At 41.4% G+C, this 19,271-nt stretch overlaps 2 protein-coding genes across 5 annotated transcripts in view; both read right to left on the reverse strand.

The window, feature by feature from the left end:
- LOC113628488 (coagulation factor XIII B chain-like) overlaps positions 1-19,271 on the reverse strand; it is a 38,553-nt gene that overhangs the window by 13,662 nt on the left and 5,620 nt on the right. Inside the window, exons 1-8 of one of the 4 annotated variants that reach the window (XM_027122149.1) lie at positions 17,175-18,298; positions 15,579-15,779; positions 9,479-9,664; positions 8,181-8,357; positions 7,635-7,811; positions 4,771-4,950; positions 4,493-4,678; positions 3,208-3,390 (exon numbers count right to left, since the gene is read on the reverse strand). In XM_027122149.1, the coding sequence (XP_026977950.1) occupies positions 3,208-3,390; positions 4,493-4,678; positions 4,771-4,950; positions 7,635-7,811; positions 8,181-8,357; positions 9,479-9,664; positions 15,579-15,699 (1,210 nt within the window). In that variant the 5' untranslated portion in view covers positions 15,700-15,779; positions 17,175-18,298. Of the gene's footprint in view, positions 1-3,207; positions 3,391-4,492; positions 4,679-4,770; positions 4,951-7,634; positions 7,812-8,180; positions 8,358-9,478; positions 9,665-15,578; positions 15,780-16,424; positions 16,957-17,174; positions 18,299-19,271 lie in introns of those variants that run through there. The other 3 variants (XM_027122150.1, XM_027122152.1, XM_027122151.1) reach the window with 3 other exon arrangements.
- On the reverse strand, positions 17,604-19,158 carry LOC113628490 (uncharacterized). The gene is made up of 2 exons (XM_027122153.1): positions 18,943-19,158; positions 17,604-18,155 (listed from the first exon to the last, which is right to left on the reverse strand). Exons 1-2 carry the CDS (start codon positions 19,130-19,132, stop codon positions 17,620-17,622), a joined length of 726 nt encoding a protein of 241 aa, XP_026977954.1. The 5' UTR covers positions 19,133-19,158; the 3' UTR covers positions 17,604-17,619.

Raw genomic sequence — 19,271 nt, forward strand, 5'->3', positions numbered from 1 at the left:
GATTTCCTTCCTATAAAATAAAATCTTCAAATAGAAAATGTATTAACTGTGTAATATTTGTGGGACACTTACCACTTGATATTCGTCGGTGAATAAAACAAAGATCCCTGCCCTCATGGAGATTACCTTCTAACTGGGAGACACACACACACAATCAACAATAAATGTAATAAATATATGGATCTTATAATTTGGGGCCATCTTTAAACTACATATAATAAGTGCGATAGGAAAATTAATAGTGGAGGCGTGGGGGAAGGGGGGCTGTGCTTCTAGGTAAGGTGGTTGGGACAGGCTTAAATAAGTAATCTTTGAACAGACTTGCAGAAGGCTAAGGAGTGAACCAAGTCATTTCCTCTCATTGTTGTGGCCTCTCCCGTTGCGGAGCACAGGCTCCGGACGTGCAGGCTCAGCGGTCATGGCTCACGGGCCCAGCCGCTCCGCGGCATGTGGGATCTTCCCGGGCCAGGGCACGAACCCATGTCCCCTGCATCGGCAGGCGGACTCTCAACCACTGCGCCACCAGGGAAGCCCCTGAACCAAGTCATTTTTTGAGGGAAGGGCATTCCAGGCACAGGGAACTACCTTGAGGTGAGAGCACACCTGGCTTACTTGGGGAGGAGTAATGAGACTAGACTGGCTGAAGTAGGATAAGGGCAGGGAAGACCAGCAGGGGGGAGGTTGAGAAGTTCATAACATCTGGAATAATTCACAGATGGGAATTATAGCACCATCTTTCCCATTCGTAGTGAGAGTATTTTCAGTCCCACAGGACAAGTAAGATGCACAAAGCTCTCTCCTCTTGCCCTGATGACAATAAATGATCTTCACTCAGTATTTGCTTTAGGCTGTGGGCACCAAGCCTAAATGTCATGAGGCAATTGCTCCAGACAGAAAATGATAGGTTTCCTTAAACCTTATTGTTCCCTATGGGATTGTTCCATTACTAGCTTTTCCTTTACAATTTCGGTCCAGTCTCTATCCTCAGAGATGACTGTACTTCCATTCAATGCAATATCAATCACATCATCAAAAGCTTAACATCAAAATCATTTATGAAAATATGAGAGCAATAGAAAAACTACAGGTGAAGATATATCTGAATGTGAATGTGAACAGCAAACTAAGAATGACTTGGAGAGAAACCACAAAGGAGATGCTGAAAGAGCTGACTTAAAACTTAAATTTATGTATATTAAAAACACTATAAATAAAAGGAAGAGGAAAACAAAAAATAGCTGCAATATACATGACTGTCAAATGGATAATGTAATTTATATAGATAAAGCTCTTATGGGTATGGAAAAATCGCTAAACTATGAACAATCAGTTCATTGAAAAACCACCTATGGCCATTAGAAAATTGAAAAATGTCAACTGTTTAATACCCAAATAAATCCAATTAAAGTAATTTTAATTGCTTAATTAACAATATGTAAAGATTAAGATATTCAAGTTCACAAAGATTAAGAAACTACTTCATTAATTCACTGATGCTAGGATCATAAATCAGAATAAACTTTATGAAGGGCAGTTTGGCAATTATCAGAAATTTAATTAAAATTCCAGATCTCTTTGATCCAGAAATTCCTCTTCAGATAATCTGAAAACAAAAACAAAACATGTGAAATAAATAGAATTAATTTTATTTTATTAAAAAATAAAGATTATTTACATGTACAAATATTTAGTACAAGATGTACTGTGTGGAATATAAAAATGTTGAAAACACACTAAATGTCCATCAAAAAATAATTAAATTATGGCATATCTGCATTAAGGAAAACTGTATAGCCATTAAAATATAATGTAGAAATATATCAAACCATGTTCATAATATAGTTTAAGTGAAAGAAACAAGATTCATAGCCTCTTCATGATATCATACAGTTTTGTGAATATGTATGTTGGAAGCTGGTGTAGAAAAAGGTGTAAAAGACCATTATCTAAGTCACTGACGTTTCCGGCAAGGTTACTGATATTTTCTGTTTTCTTCTAGTTTATTCTGTATGTTTATTAATTTTCTTGTAGATAACAATGATTTGCTTTTGTAGTTTAAAGAGCTAATATTTTTAACTAAACGTCTTTTTTAACTTATAGGGAGTTTATCATGCAATTTTCTATTTGTAGAAGTCACAATGTAAGAAGTTCTTTGCAACTGTAGTGACCAGGTACGTTACTTTTAAATGTAACTCTGACTAGCAAAGTTAAAAAATGAGGCAAATCTATAGGCTTGAAATGAGAGGTGAATATTGTTTTCCCAAAGTAATTTCAATTTAGGTAATTATTTAGATAGCTGCCTCAGTTTTCTACTTGAAGACATTAACATTAATTAATCCATGCCTTAATCCAAAATATAGAGTAACTACAAACGTTTTTATCTGCTCAACAAGATAAAACAAAAGTGAGGAAGCAGTGGCAAAGAAAGCTATAAATGACATGCTCTACCAAGGAAAGAATTGGGATTGATTATTCTTCTGTCCAAATGACATTCTGAGGACAATAAGAGAGACAACGAGGAATATAAACAACCAGGGGAAATTCCAGTTAGGAGAAAGACAACACAAATGTAATCAGACACACAAATGTGATTACGTTTAATGCCACTGAAGTGGACACTTAAACATGGTTAAAATGGTAAAGTTTTGTTGTTCTTATGTTACCACATTAAAAAAAAAAATGCAGTGGGGTAAGAACGAGTATAGCCTAAACCCTAAGATACTAGGGATGTTTTTCTGCTGACAGAAACGATAAGGTAAAACCCTTGAAGAATGAAAGATATATACAAAATTCTCTTTTCCATGCTATAAAACATTATATGAAAATCACATAAGAATACAAACATAAGGGTAAAACAAATTCAATGTGTCCTGCTATAAGCAGAATAAGTTCCAGGGACCTAATGTACAAAACAATATATAAAAAAATAAATCAGATAAAAGTAAAAAATTAAAAAAAAACCACCCCAATGTTGTGCACTTAAAAGTTGCTAAGGTGGATCTTGAATGCTCTCATCATAACAACAACCCCCAAAATTACATGAGGTGAAGGATAAATAAACTAACCTTACTGTGGTAATAATTTCACAATGTATTTGTGTATCAAACCATCACATTATACACCTTAAACATACACAAGGTTATATGTCAATTGTATCTCAATAAGGCTGGGAAAAATTTTTTTAATTCAATGTGTTCTCTATCTTACCTAAGCAAACAGGTGGGGATGACCATTTTCCTTGTTCACAATGAGATATTTTTGCTCCTCTCAATAAGTAATATTCATTGCATCTATATTCCACTGAGGATCCTGTTGGGTAGCTTGCTAATAATCCACCAATAACAGCTCCATTTATTATATCAGGTGGAGAATTACAATTCTCAGTATTTCCTAAGAAAAGAAGTTATTTTTAAATTAATACAAACATAACAACATAATGATATAATACAGTTGCGCATACAATAGTACTTTAATATTTCACTATGTAATTTAGGACAATTGATCTCTCAGTGTACCAGAATCAGAGAAACTTTATTCAGCTAAGTATTGTTAAAATTTACTAAGCCAAACTAAAGAGCAAATGTTTTGCTGAAGGACAAGTACGCAGCGGATTTTTCACTTTTCTTGCTTCTGAAGGACTCTTGCTATAGATATTCTTAAAATGTACAGAAAGGTAAACAGTGTTCTTTAACCTAACGATTATGGTCCATTTAAAAACTGACCTTTGTTATCATCCATTTTTATTTTTTCCTTCTCATCTCTCTTCATCTCAGATCTCAATCAACCCATGGATGAAAATTTCCATTTTTCTCTCTGTCTTCAGCGTCTTTCTCCTACTCGGCTAATTTCTCTAGCATCTTTAATAGCTTTTCTCTTACACAACAGATATCCTCGGTAAACATGTCTGTGGAGGTCTCTCCAGGACCTGATCAAGAAATGAGGAGAGGGCTTCCCTGGTGGCGCAGTGGTTGAGAGTCCCCCTGCCGATGCAGGGGACGCGGGTTCGTGCCCCAGTCCGGGAAGATCCCACATGCCGCGGAGCGGCTGGGCCCGTGAGCCATGGCCGCTGAGCCTGCGCTCCGCAACGGGAGAGGCCACAACACTGAGAGGCCCGCGTACCGCAAAAAAAAAAAAAAAAGAAAAAAAAGAAATGAGAAGGATGGCAGGATGGGTAGCACCAAGGAGTGGTACCCTGGTTGTGCCCTTCAGTGAGATGAAAGAGCAGGTATATGGCTCAGAGGGTGGAGGGCTCAGAATGGCCAGATGCAAAAGTACTATCATCAAGATGTTAAAAACTTGTTTCCCAATTCTTTATATCCAGTTAAATTCTACAGAGAGCTCCATATGCTCAGGAAAAATAGCAGAGTAAGTGCTCTCTCTGTGTGTTTCAAACTCTTCTAAGCAATGGACCGTTGCTGTAAGTGTGTGAATTAAACAAAGGAAAATGTTACACACTAGGCTTAGCTCTGGATGTGAAACGCAGCACACATACCAACACACTCAGGGGGAAGGGTCCATTTTCCACGTTTACAAGTTATTTCTTCTGGTCCCCGGAGGTGATACCCTCTTTCACACACATATGTCACTTTATCCCCATTATAATAGACCTTGGAGGATAGGTTTGCTGCAGCATTCTCAACCAAGGGCGGGTCCTCACAGCCCGTCCTCTGCTTTTCTTCTGAAAAGGGAAAATTGAAACAGAAGAGACCATTTAGCTCCACATGCACGCAGGTTTCATTTTAGGGAAAGCTCATTTGAGGTGCTGCTAACCAATGCATTTGGGAGGTTCTGTCCATTTTCCATTTTCACAGCGTATCTCTTCTGATCCCTGCCTCTCAAAGTTAAGTCCACACTCTATACGCACTGTTTCTCCGTGACGATAAGTGGTTGAGTACCTTTGGATTCTGGAAGTCAGAGGCACAGGGGGAGGGGGACATCGATTTCTTCTTCCTTTTATGGAGAAACATCAGTATATTTAGTCATATAATTACCAAAAAATAATAGTTAAGATTTCATAAGCACATTCATTGTGCCAAGGACCCTAAGAAGTATGGCAGACAGACTGGGGCCACCCCCTGGATCCCCACATCCTGAGGCTGACTTCCTTGAGTCATGCCCCTCCCCAAGAACAGGAACTGGGACTTGCTTCTAAGCAATGAACACAGCCAAGATGATGGGATGCATGTGACCTGTTTAAACACAGCCACAAGGATGGATGCGTGTGACCATGCACACATACTCTCGCAGCACAGTATGGTAAGGCCGTTCTTGCCGAGCTCTTTCGCAGCTGATCTGGAAAAGAAGCAAGCTGCTTCATCGCGAGCTTCCGAATGGGGTGGGTCAGAGGGCAGGGGGCACAGGGCTGCCTGCAGGGGCATCCAGGAGGAGACTGAAGCCCTCTGCTCCGCAGCCTGCCAAGCTCCAAATGCTGCCACAAACCACAGTGAACTTGAAAGCAGGTTCTTCCCGAGCCCAGCCCCAGATGACACCGCAGTCCCACCTGACACCTTGACTGCAGCTTTGTTAGACACAGACACAGAGCCAGGTCAGCTCCACCCAGAATCCTGACCCACAGAAACTGTGAGACACAGGTGTGTGGTTTCAAGCTGTTAAGTTCGTGCCAATAGAAAACTAAAAGAGCCAGCACGTTACATTCATTATCTCCTTTAATCTTAAAATAACTTTAAGTGGGGACTATTACATCTCCCATATTACAGACAAAGAAACTAAAACTTATGAAGTAAGTAAATTATTAGTAAGTGGTGGATCTGTTCCTAAACCCGTGTCTATCTGAATTAAAATCTCCTGCTCTTAACTATTCTAAAATACTGACTATATTAATTTCCCATGGCTGCCGTGACCAATTACCACAATGGAGAGGCTTAAAAAATAGCACACCTTTATTCTCTTACATTTCTGGAAGCCAAAGTCCAGAATCAGTTTCACTGGGCTGAAATCAAGGTATCAGGAGAGCTGTGTTCCTTCTGGAGCCTTTAGGAGACAAGCAGCTTCTTTGCCTCTGCAAGCTTCTGGGGGCTGCGTGCCCTCCTTGGCTTATGACCCCTTCCTTTTTCACTCCAACCTTTGCTTCCATCGTCACATCTCATACTTGATCTTCTGTAGTCAAATCTCCCTCTGCCTCCCTCTTATATAATTATGATGCTTATGATTACATTTGGGGCCCACATGGATAATCCCAGATATTATTCCTCTCTCCAGATCCTTAATTTCATCACATCTGCAAAGTCCCTTTTGCCCTATAGGGTAACATTCACTGGTTCCAGGGACTTGAATATGAATATTTTCTTTTGGGAGGGAGGGAGGCATTACTCAGACGACTACACTGCCCATCCTACATCTAAGGACTGTTTGCTAGAAAACGATAGCAGGAATGTTGGCACAAGACTTAATTTGGTGGGAGTGGGGCGAACAGGTGATAAGTAGGTAGGGATCTGCCATTTCATTTTGAAATAATATGCTACAGGTAATTTGCTAACAATCTTCCTCTCTGCTGTTAGAGCAAGGCTGTTGGGCACCACTGGAAAGTTTTAAAAAGAATATTTCTAACAAAAAAAATTAAAGTCATTGTTTAGAGAATTTAGAGGATGAGCATTTAGAGAATGATGGCAGCATTTAGAGAATGATGGCAGTTCTGGGAAACCCCACTGCATAACCCTGGTGACCCCTCTTTCGTTCCTCCCAGCAACTGTTTCAAATCTTCACTACTCTCTTCCAAGTTTTCCTTTCCTGTCTTTCTCCTGCCTGTTAATAATGACACTATTTCCTACATTACAGAGACAATAGAGGCTATCAAGCCCTTTACCTCTCCCCATCCTTCCCAATCCTCCAAGTCCTATTTATCTTTTAAGGCCCAGTTCAGACATTATCCATCACCTCTGTAAACACTGTCCCACACCATATCAATCAGAACCTTCAGTGTTTGTTCAAACACCTTATACCTGACTTTATTACACCAGTTGTCACATTGTACCAATGATTTGTATCTGTTTCCTCTGCTAGACCAGGACCTCCTTCATATAACACTGCAGGTGTGATTATAAGACTATTGAATTGATGTCTCTTAACAGATAATCATACCACCTGCTTGAACACAGCCAGTGATATAAATGGAACCACAGACGTCCCATTTGACAGTGGCTCTTACTGGATGACCTCAGTTTTCATTTTCAATCTGGGTAACATTCTGCTGCTTTTCCTGCTCTTTACCCCACTGTTCTGAAGACTGTATTTTCACATCAGGGAATATGTGGCTAAGTAATAAGAAAGTACCTCCACAAAGCTGCCAACTTGGGACAACTGGATCTAGTTAATTCCCAACAACAACAATTATTCATTATAATGAGAGATTTACAATTTATAATAGATTTTTAAAAATATATTTAAAAGATATATCCACTCTACAAACTAATGTAAAAATTAAGATTTCTTCAGATTAAATGTATTAAAGACTGTTGAAAATAGCACTGATTTAAAAGACAATATTTATTTTAAAAAATAGCACTCTGGAGAAGAATTAGATATCATCAGAGACATTTTTCCATAGAAATTAAAGAAATTAAAGCTGATTCAGACATGATATTTTATTTGTGTGAGTATGAAATTTTAAAAATTACCTTCACAGACAGGAGATTCTGGGTACCAACCAAAGTTATAGCACTGAATTAAATCAGATCCACTTAGATAATAATTTTTATGACAGAAAAACTGAACTACGTCTCCTTCTTCATAGGTTTGCTTCACAGGATGAAAATAACCATTTTCTATTGATCTTAAAGAAGAACATATTAATTCTAAAAATGAAAGAACAAATAAAAAACAAAGAAGTGTTATTTTTCCTGCTAGAACAAAATTCACCCACTACTTACCTGCCATATCTGAATTAGAAATCAGCAACTTTGCCAAATTTTGTTATTCCTAGTAAAAGCTTGCCAATTTATATATTTATTGAATATCATTAAACTTATTTTAATTTAAGTATCTGAGCTAAAAGGATTTTTCCCTCTTTGAGAGCTTGAAATGATGAAAGCCTACTGTCAACATCATTAAAACCAGAAGCAAAAAAATATGAAAAAAGGAACATAATTCGCATAACAACTTGTACCCATTTCTGAGAGGGAGTTTTCAAAGTGAAAGTAGTCGTCTTCAAAGTGAGAACCTACTGGCACATCGTGGGGTGAGGGCCCATCCGTACGGGTGACACTCCACCTCCTCTGTCCTCTTCCCGGAAGCTGTGTGGTACCCAGAGGCACACTCATATCGTATTTTGTCCTTCACTTTGAACATCTTCTGTGTTGTGGAATAATTTCCGTGATGTAATTCAGGGGCCAAACATGTCTCTAAAAAAAAAAGAAATTAAAGTCATTTGTTTTATGAACTCCATCCCTAAACCTAGAATATTAAAAGGAAATCTCAAAAAGTATTTTCTATGAATTTTAACAATATATGACAGAATCAGCTCTTGGCAAAATTGAAAAATAATCAAAGTTTGCCTTTGTCTCTGGATTCCCTTTCTTCATGCACCCTGAATCCTAACTCTACCTGTCTTCAGTCTTTAAAATTCTACGCTAGTGTAGTTGGCCAAAGGTCACAATTCAATAGAAAACTTGTGCAGTAGCGATTTTTTGATGATGTCCCATCTGTGGATTTGTATAATTTAAATAGATAACACCACACTAACTATATATATACATATATATATATACAAATAAGTGGGTTATTTTTAAAATAAATTTATTATTTATTTATTTTTGGCTGCGTTGGGTCTTTGCTGCTGCACGTGGGCTTTCTCTAGTTGTGGTGAGCTGGGGCTACTCTTCATTGCTGTGCACAGGCTTCTCATTGTGGTGACTTGTCTTGCTGCAGAGCATAGGCTCTAGGAGCGTGGGCTTCAGTAGCTGTGGCATGCGGGCTCAGTAGTTGTGGCTTGCAGGCTCTAGAGCGCAGGCTCAGTAGCTGTGGCGCACAGGCTTAGTTGCTCCGCAGCATGTGGAATCTTCCCGGACCAGGGCTCGAACCCATGTCCCCTGCATTGGCAGGTGGATTCGCAACCACTGCGCCACCAGGGAAGTCCCTGTTTGGGTTATTTTTAAGTTTATCTGATATTGGTTTGAGGTATAAAATAATGTGCATTATTTCAAACTCTTCTCTAATGAAGGAAATACTAATTTATGTATGTTGTGACAGAAAGTTTCATTAAGGGTCTTTCCTTTTATTCCACTCCAATTCTTTGTTTACTAGTAAAAAATAGGAACTGCTGGAGTAGGTGTGTGGTAGAGGTTGGGAATCCTTGGATTAAGGAAACACCCAGCATTAGAGGGAAACAATATAATAACTTCCTGCATCGAGAGACATAATAAAATAACAATTATATTTAAACAAGAATGCCTACCCATATAAGAAAGCATTGAACTCACAAGCTCTTACCTTCAGATTTAGGAGATAATTCTTAAACACATACCATGTTCCTTCCTACAGGTTGGCTGAGAAGACCATCCAACAGGGAGGCATTGAACCACTCCTTCATCCTGCCCTGTTGTGGTTTTGTACCCTGATGCACAACGATAACGCATGTTCTCTTGAATTTTGTAAAATAATTTTGTGTCAAAGACGTAACCGTTCCTCAGGTCAGGCTTAGGGCATTTTTCTGTGGGGAAAAAATATTTCTGTTCTAAATTGATGAAATTAAGCTTGTTCTTTACTAAGCTGTAAAACTAACAATGCAAAAGTTTAATATTATTCTTGGAATTTTAAGGAGAAAGAAAAATGTTCACTCCACAATTCCTTGATTTAATTTAATTTTGGAACTATCCTGCTTGCTCTGCATCAAATTTCTTTAAAAGTTGATTCAATTTGACAATAAAATTCTTGGATGTACTAACTTCTGTTCTCACAGTCATCCCACCCCTACCTCACCTACGTTAGAAAATATATCCAGGGATCTTCCTCTAACTAATTGTCATTAATGGAAAATCTTCCTGTGATTTATGTCATAGAGTGTCCTGCCTATATTTTCCTCTAAGAGTTTAATAGTGTCTGGCCTTACATTTAGGTCTTTAATCCATTTTGAGTTTATTTTTGTGTATGGTGTTAGGGACTGTAGTAATTTCATTCTTTTACATGTAGCTGTCCAGTTTTCCCAGCACCACTTACTGAAGAGGCTGTCTTTTCTCCACTGTATATTCTTGCCTCCTTTATCAAAGATAAGGTGACCATATGTGCGTGGGTTTATCTCTGGGCTTTCCATCCTGTTCCATTGATCTATATTTCTGTTTTTGTGCCAGTACCATACTGTCTTGATTACTGTAGTTTTCTAGTATAGTCTGAAGTCAGGGAGCCTGACTGCTCCAGCTGTTTTTCTTTCTCAAGACTGCTTTGGCTATTCAGGGTCTTTTGTGTTTCCATACAAATTGTGGAATTATTTTATTCTAGTTCTGTGAAAAATGCCAGTGGTAGTTTGATAGGGATTGCACTGAATCTGTAGATTGCTTTGAGTAGTATAGTCATTTTCACAATGTTGATTCATCCAATCCAAGAACATGGTATATCTCTCCATCTATTTGTATCATCATTAATTTCTTTCATCAGTGTCATATAATTTTCTGCATACAGGTCTTTTGTCTCCTTAGGTAGGTTTATTCCTAGATATTTCTTTCTTTTTGTTGCAGTGGTAATGGGAGTGTTTTCTTAATTTCACTTTCAGGTTTTTCATCTTTAGTGTATAGGAATGCAAGAGAGTTCTGTGCATTCATTTTCTATCCTGCTACTTTACCAAATTGATTGATTAGCTCTAGTAGTTTTCTGGTAGCATCTTTAGGATTCTCTATGTATACTATCATGTCATCTGCAAACAGTGACAGCTTTACTTCTTCTTTTCTGATTTGGATTCCGTTTATTTCTTTTTCTTCTCTGATTGCTGTGGCTAAAACCTACAAAAGTATGTTGAATAATAGTGGTGAGGGTGGGCAACCTTGTCTTATTCCTGATCTTAGTGGAAATGGCTTCAGTTTTTCACCATTAAGGACGATGTTGGCTGTGGGTTTGTCATATATGGCCTTTATTATGTTGAGGTAAGTTCCCTCTATTCCTACTTTCTGCAGGGTTTTTATCATAAATGTGTGTTGAATTTTGTCAAAAGCTTTCTCTGCGTCTATGGAGATGATCATATGTTTTTTCTCATTCAATTTGTTAATATGGTGTATCACGTTGATTGACTTGCGTATATTGGAGAATCCTTGCATTCCTGGGATAAACCCCCCTTGATCATGGTGTATGACCCTTTTAATGTGCTGCTGGATTCTGTTTGTTGGTATTTTATTGAGGATTTTTGCATCTATGTTCATCAGTGATACTGGCCTGTAGTTTTCTTTGTGACATCCTTGTCTGGTTTTGGTATCAGGGTGATGGTGGCCTCGTAGAATGAGCTTGGGAGTTTTCCACCCTCTGCTATATTTTGGAAGAGTTTGAGAAGGGTAGGTATTAGCTCTTCTCTAAATGTTTGATAGAATTCTCCTGTGAAGCCATCTGGTCCTGGGCTTTTGTTTGTTGGAAGATTTTTAATCATAGTTTCAAATTCTTTCCTTGTGATTGGTCTGTTTATAGTTTCTATTTCTTCCTGGTTCAGTCTCGGAAGGTTGTGCATTTCTAAGAATTTGTCTATTTATTCCAGGTTGTCCATTTTATTGGCATATAGTTGCTTGTAGTAATCTCTCAAGATCCTTTGTATTTCTGCAGTGTCAGTTGTTACTTCTCCTTTTTCATTTCTAATTCTATTGATTTGAGTCTTCTCCCTTTTTCTCTTGATGAGTCTACCTAATGGTTTATCAATTTCGTTTATCTTCTTAAAGAACCAGCTTTTAAATTTATTGACCTTTGCTATTGTTTCCTTCATTTCTTTTTCATTTATTTCTGATTTGATCTTTATGATTTCTTTCCTTCTGCTAACTTTGGGTTTTTTTTGTTCTTCTTTCTCTAATTGTTTTAGGTGTCAGGGTAGGCTTTACATTTCAGATGTTTCTTGTTTCTTAAGGCAGGATTGTATTGCTATAAACTTCCCTCTTAGAACTGCTTTTGCTGCATCCCACAGGTTTTGGGCCGTTGTGTTTTCATTGTCATTTGTTTCTAGGTATTTTTGATTTCCTCTTTGATATTTTCAGTGATCTCTTGGTTATTAAATAGTGTATTGTTTAGCCTCCATGTGTTTGTATTTTTTACAGATTTTTTCCTGTAATTGATATCTAATCTCATAACACCGTGGTCGGAAAAGATACGACTTCAATTTTCTTAAATTTGCCAAGGCTTGATTTGTGACCCAAGATAAGATTTATCCTGGAGAACGTTCCATGAGCACTTGAGAAGAAAGTGTATTCTGTTGTTTTTGGATGGAATGTCCTACAAATGTCAATTAAGTCCATCTTATTTAATGTATCATTTAAAGCTTGTGTTTCCTTATTTATTTTAATTTTGGATGACCTGTCCATTGGTGAAAGTGGGGTGTTAAAGTCCCCTACTATGATTGTGTTACTGTCAATTTCCCTTTTTATGGCTGTTAGTATTTGCCTTATATATTGAGGTGCTCCTATGTTGGGTGCGTAAATATTTACAATTGTTATATCTTCTTCTTTGATTGATTCCTTGATCATTATGTAGTGTCCTTCCTTTTCTCTTGTAATAGTCTTTGTTTTAAAGTCTATATTTTGTGATATGAGAATTGCTACTGCAGCTTTCTTTTGATTTCCATTTGCATGGAATATCTTCTTCCATCCCCTCACTTTCAGTCTGTATGTATCCCTAGGTCAGAAGTGGGCATCTTGTAGACAGCATATATATGGGTCTTGTTTTTGTATCCATTCATCCAGTCTCTATGTTTTGTTTGGAGCATTTAATCCATTTACATTTAAGGTAATTATCGATATGTATATTCCTACTACCATTTTCTTAACTGTTTGGGGTTTGTTATTGTAGGTCTTTTCCTTCTCTTGTGTTTCCTGCCTAGAGAAGTTCCTTTAGCATTTGTTGTAAAGCTGTTTTGGTCGTGCTGAATTCTCTTAGCTTTTGCTTGTCTGTAAATGTTTTAATTTATCCGTCAATTCTAATGAGAACCTTGCTGGGTAGAGTAATCTTGGTTGTAGGTTTTTCCCTTTCATCGCTTTAAATATATCCTGCCACTCCCTTCTGGCTTACAGAGTTTTTGCTGAACGATCAGCTGTTAACCTTATGGGGATTCCCTTTTATGTTATTTGTTGTTTTTCCCTTGCTGCTTTGAATATTTTTTCTTTGTATTTAATTTTTGACAGTTTGATTAATATGTGTCTTGCCATGGTTCTCCTTGGATTTATCCTGTATGGGACTCTCTGTGCTTCCTGGATTTGATTAACTATTTCCTTTCCCATATTAAGGAAGTTTTCAACTATAACCTCTTCAAATATTTTCTCAGTCCCTTTCCTTTTCTCTTCTTCTTTTGGGATCCCTATAATTAGAATGTTGGTGCCTTTAATGTTGTCCCAGAGGTGTCTGAGACTGTCCTCAGTTCTTTTTATTCTTTTTTCTTTATTCTGCCCTGCAGTAGTTAGTTCCGCTATTTTATCTTCCAGGTCACTTATCCGTTCCTCTGCCTCAGTTATTCTGCTATTGATTCCTTCTAGAGAATTTTTAATTTCATTTACTGTGTTATTCCTCATTGTTTGTTTGCTCTTTAGTTCTTCTATGTCCTTGTTAAACGTTTCTTGTATTTTCTCCATTCTATTTCCCAGATTTTTGTTCATCTTTACTATCATTATTCTGAATTCTCTTTCAGGTAGACAGCCTATTTCCTCTTAATTTTTTAGGTCTGCTGGGTTTTTACCTTGCTCCTTCATCTGCTGTGTGTTTCTCTGTCCTCTCAGAGAAAGGGTCTCCTTTTTGCAGGCTGCTGGTTCATAGTTCCTGTTGTTTTTCGTGTCTGTCCCCAGTGGGTAAGGTTGGTTCAGTGCGTTGTGTAGCCTTCCTGGTGGAGGGGACTAGTGCCTGTGTACTAGTGGGTGAGGCTTGATCTTGTCTTTCTGGTGGGCAGGTCCACGTCTGGTGGTGTGGTTTGGGGTGTCTGTGATCTTATTATGCTTTTAGGCAGCCTCTCTCCTAATGGGTGGGGTTCTGTTCCTGTCTTGCTAGCTGTTTGGCATAGGGTATCCCGCACTGTAGGTTGCTGGTCGTTGAGTGGAGCTGGGTCTTAGCATTGAGATGGAGATCTCTGGGAGAGCTCTCACCGATTGATATTATGTGAGGCCAGGAGGTCTCTGGTGGTCCAATGTCCATAACTTGGCTCTCCCACCTCAGAGGCACAGCCCTGATGCCTGGCTGGAGCACCAAGAGCCTGTCATCCACACAGCTCAGAATAAAAGGGAGAAAAGAAAGAAAGAAAGAGAGAGAGAGAGAAAAGATAAAATAAAATAAATAGTTATTAAAATAAAAAATAATTATTTAAAAAAGTTACTTAAAAGTAATAAAGAAAAGAAAGAAGAGAGCAACCAATGCAAAAAACAAATCCACCATTGGTAACAAGCGCTAAAAACTATACTAAAAAACAAACAAACAAACAAAAAAAGGACAGACAGAACCCTAGGACAAATGGTAAAAGCAAAACTATACAGAGAACATCTCACACAGAAGCATAACATACCCAGTCAGAAAAAGAGAAAAAAGGGAAAAAATATATATACATATCATTGCTCCCAAAGTCCACCTCCTCAATTTGGGATGATTCGTTGTATATTCAGGTATTCCACAGATGCAGAGTACATCAAGTTGATTGTGGAGATTTAATCCACTGCTCCTGAGGCTGCTAGGAGAGATTTCCCTTTCTCTTATTTGTTCACACAGCTCCTGGGGTTCAGCTTTGGATTTGGCCCCGCCTCTGCATGTAGGTCGCCTGAGGGCATCTTTTGTTCACTCAGACAGGATGGCGTTAAAGAAGCCACTGATTCGGGGGCTCTGGCTCACTCAGGCCGGGGGGTGGGAGGGGCACGGAGTGTGGGGCGAGCCTGCGGTGGCAGAGGCCAGCGTGACGTTGCAGCAGCCTGAGGCGTGCCGTGCGTTCTCCCGGGGAAGTTGTCCCTGGATCCTGGGACCCGGCGGTGGCGGGCTGCACAGGCTCCCAGGAGAGGAGGTGTGGATTATGACCTGTGCTCACACACAGGCTTCTTGGAGGTCTCTTGCCTCTTCGGCAGCTCCAGACCTTTTCCCAGAATCCCTCCCAGCCAGCTGTGGCGCACTAGCCCCTTCAGGTTGTGTTCACGCAGTGATGCCTCTCTTCCTTGCAATGTGATAATAACAATTTCAATAACTATCAGTATTCTCTTCACAGGGTAATATTACAAACAGATAAAGAAGATAACATTTTAATGAAAGACGTGATTTACAGAATTACAGTATATGCTTTCATTTTGTAAAAAAGACAGTTGGCCAGCAATTTTGTTCTTATCTACCAAAAGGTTTAGACACCTGCCATATTTTAGGGGATGCTAGTTTTACAAGCTCATTTATTTCCGTGTTATCACGTGATGTTGACCCCGCCACTGACTTACTGAAGCACCGTGGTTCTGGGGACCATCCTGCTGCCGTACACGTGGTCTGGGTCTCTTGTTTCCCAGTTTCAGTTGTATAACCAGCCAAGCAGGAAAATGACAGATTTTGGTTTATGCTCATTGGAAAGTAATAACTTTCAAAAGTATAGTAATATTGGGCAATCCTTCCATTTTCCACACTTGGAAGACCACAGGGTTTCTCTGAAATGAGAAAATATCAAGCTGAACACTGAAAAATATATTTAAAACCATACAATTTGTGATGAAGTGACAATAGGTTTTTAAATTCAAAGTGTTTGCAGACACTGTACCCAGTACTTATTTTTATTACTTAACATTTTAGGGTATTTTTTGCCAATCCTCTTCAATCAGGAAGTAATCTGCTAGCAACCACAACACCCAAGAGTCAGAATAAATCTGGGCAGGTCAGTTCCTCAGAGAAGCCCTTCCTAACTTTGTCAAACAGTACGTTCTAATAGAAACACAAGCCATATATGTATATTTAAATTTCTAGCAGGCACATTAATAAAAGGAACAGTTGAAGTTAATTTTAATAACAGATTTTATTTAACCCAATATACTAAAAGCATATTATTTTTTTCCTACTAAGTCTGAACTCCAGTGTCTATTTACACTCACGGCACACCCCAATATGGACTAGTGTCATTTCAAAAGCCACATGCGATTACTGGCCACTGTATTATTGGATGGGAAAGTTCTAGAATAGATGAGGTTCTCCTTAAGATACGCAGTTACAAGTTTTCATATGAATGGCTTTTGTCTTGTTTTTTAAGAAAAAGACAGACAACCAACTGAAAAAATAAAAGACTTGAGTGAGAACCTTACATTAAACGGTGAGAGGTCTAGCAAAGAGGACTCAGCTTTATCAGTCACCAGGGAAAGGCAAATTTAAATCACTGTGAGATAGAACCATACATCCAGAGGAATGACTGACCTGGAAGAGACTGACTACCCCAGTGGTTGGGGCGGACATGGAGAAAAGGGAGCTCAAGACCACTGCAAGTAAGAGTGTAAACAGGTACGACCTCTCCTGAGAAAACAGTACGACAGAATATGTACAAACCACGTTGAAAGCACATCTCTGTGCACCCACATGTGTAAGAGAGTGTTCCTGGCAAGTCTCTGCATGTGGTACCAACTGGAAGCAACCAAGTGGCCACTGACAGCAGAAAAGACAAACGCATGCCAGACTATCCACACAAGGGATATTACACAGCAACACGAGTGTTGATGCTCATGGTGAATCTCACAGACCTATGATTGTCTCCGCCGCGCCACCTAATTTCCTACTGAGTCCCCTCCTTTTTCTTTCTGCCAACCTCACCACCTCCCACCTTCCCCACTTGTGCCACTCCTGGAAGAAGGAGCCCCTCCTCCCCTAGGCTTCAACCCCCCACCCCTCCCCCACTCATTCAACCAAGCCCCCAGCCACTCCGCCTGGGCCCTTGTCACCTCACTGGAGAGCTCAGTCATGGACCTGCTCCAGGTCCAATGCCCATCTCTCATCAGATATGCAGGCTGCCTGTGGGTACACTTGCCTGGAACCCCTCCATCAGGTGCCAGCTGGGTTCTTACCCCTCAGGAGGACCAGTCCGTTCTGGAAGTTGCCACGGCTGTCAGGCAGAGAGAGCCAGGAGAAATGTAGTAAAACGGGAAGTGAAGAACTGGCCCCACTGCAACAAAAGGTTGAAGGCAGGGATCGCTGCCGGTGGTAGAATGTGAGGATGGATGGTTGTTCTCAGGTTCTCAGACTGCATGGTGGGAGGTGCTGTTGCAGACACATCAAGTGACCCTACACCCAGACTTGAGGTCCTAGGGTGGTTGGCGCTTTATCTTCTCAAGAGTATCGTGTGGTGGCAGCTCAGAGGATGAGCCCAGCATCCGCCTCCTGTCCCATCAGACCTCCGACCATCAGGGTGAGGGGCGAGGGTCAACCAGGAACTCAGCAGAGATGGCCGAGAAAAATCAGGCCCAGGCGTTCTGCCCTCAATCCCAACAGGCACTGATGAAACACAGACCTTTACCCAAAGCGGTGGTTGTAGCCAATGGCAGCCTGGCGCCCGCGGGTCCTGACCCAAGCCACTACCCCTGGGCTCAGAGATCCTGGTGGCATCAAGCTCGGACATGCAGGCCAGAGGCGCCTTCCCAGAGCAGAGGCCACCGTCATCACAGGCACCACCCCCTCCCACCTGCCTTCCCGTCTTCTGAAAGGTGCCACCACCCAGCTGCCATGGGTGAGATGCCGTGGGGACGACGGAACGCGTGGAGGACCTGAGACCCGTGGGCGGTGCCAGGTGCGCGGGGGCGGAAGGTTGACTCGTGGACATTCAGGAGAGCCAGTGCCTGGATGGTCGTGCTGCGCTCCTGCTTGGTGAGCACCCAGGTGCCCTGAGCATCCTTTCTTCGCACGAGGCCGGGTGTGTCCTCCGGCAGTGCTGGGCGGACTGCACCGCTCTTGCCTCGGCTCCGCCAGCGGCCACAGGTGGGGGCCGTCTGCATCTCCATCAGTTTGCAGAGCTTGAATGGTAACTCGGTTTCTCAGGCCACCTGCCAACCCGAGAAAGGCCAGAGGACAGTCTTGGGGTCCAGAGAGCAGTGTGACCGTGAGGAGAAGAGCCTGCCCGGAGCTTCCAAAGACACAGCGCGCGAGGCGAGGAGGCCAGGCTGCGCGCTCGGGTCCCTGGCTCATCGCGCAGGAGGTCAAGCCAGGCAGCCGAGGGCATCCGTGCAGAGAAAGGAACCTCTCCCACCAGGACTGGGCTTCACCCAGAGCCGGCCTCGCCAGGAGCCGTCAGAAAAGGTGCACACACCCCGCTGTGAGACCCGGAGAGGGAGGCCTGCAGGCAGCCTCCGAGGCTGGTCCCTTGCTCCTGATCCCAGGGCCTCCCGTCTGGACAGCCCAGGGGGCCGTGATGGGAGAAGCAGGCCTGGGCCAGGAAGGATGGGTGCTCGCAGAGTGAGAAACGGTCTACACCGCAGGACCTCCCTGTTCTTTCGTCTCCAGCCCTCGCTCCCACAAGGGGAGAGTCAGGCTTTGGGAGCAAGTGGCAGAGGTCAGAGGGAAAGAGCCAAAGATGACGGCCCTCAGCCGCAGGAGCAGTTCCGATGTCTGAAGGACTTTTTCTTTTTGTGGTGGGAAGGCAGGAGGCCCCCTGGATATAAGAGGGTCCCCCCAGATTCTTCTTTTGGGTGCTTGTCGCTTTGATGTGTGGTTCTGTCCCAGGGTCTATGGCTGGGTTGGGGGCAGTTCACCCCCATCCACCAGCCTCTGCTTGATCCTCTGCTTCAGCAGTTCTCACGCCCCTTCACCAGGCCTCCCACCAAATAACTAACGTTATTTGCCTTTGGATGGCTTCTGGAGAGGGTGGGGCTGGCAGCAGCCTGGGCTTCACATGCCCTCCTTGGACCTGAGGCAAGGACCAGAACTGAGGCCAAACCCAAAGAACTCTACAGTCTGGGACCATGTCAGTCCATTCAGGGGAGAGTGCCACCTCCGGAGATGCATGTTGGGAGGCCCAGACCCTGGCTCTCATCTTCGGCAATGCTGTTGCCGCATGATCGGCAGAGCTTTCATCCTCTGCAGATGGTCCTCTCCTGCTTCCCCTGTGGTGAGGATGGGAGGAGAGTGCCACAGGGGAGAGGAGGATGGGAGGAGGGTGCCACGGGGGAGAG

Source organism: Aethalodelphis obliquidens, unplaced genomic scaffold (assembly GCF_003676395.1).
Source record: "Aethalodelphis obliquidens isolate GAN/ISIS:26980383/991018 unplaced genomic scaffold, ASM367639v1 scaffold24, whole genome shotgun sequence".
In the NCBI taxonomy this organism is placed as follows: Eukaryota; Metazoa; Chordata; class Mammalia; order Artiodactyla; family Delphinidae; genus Aethalodelphis; species Aethalodelphis obliquidens.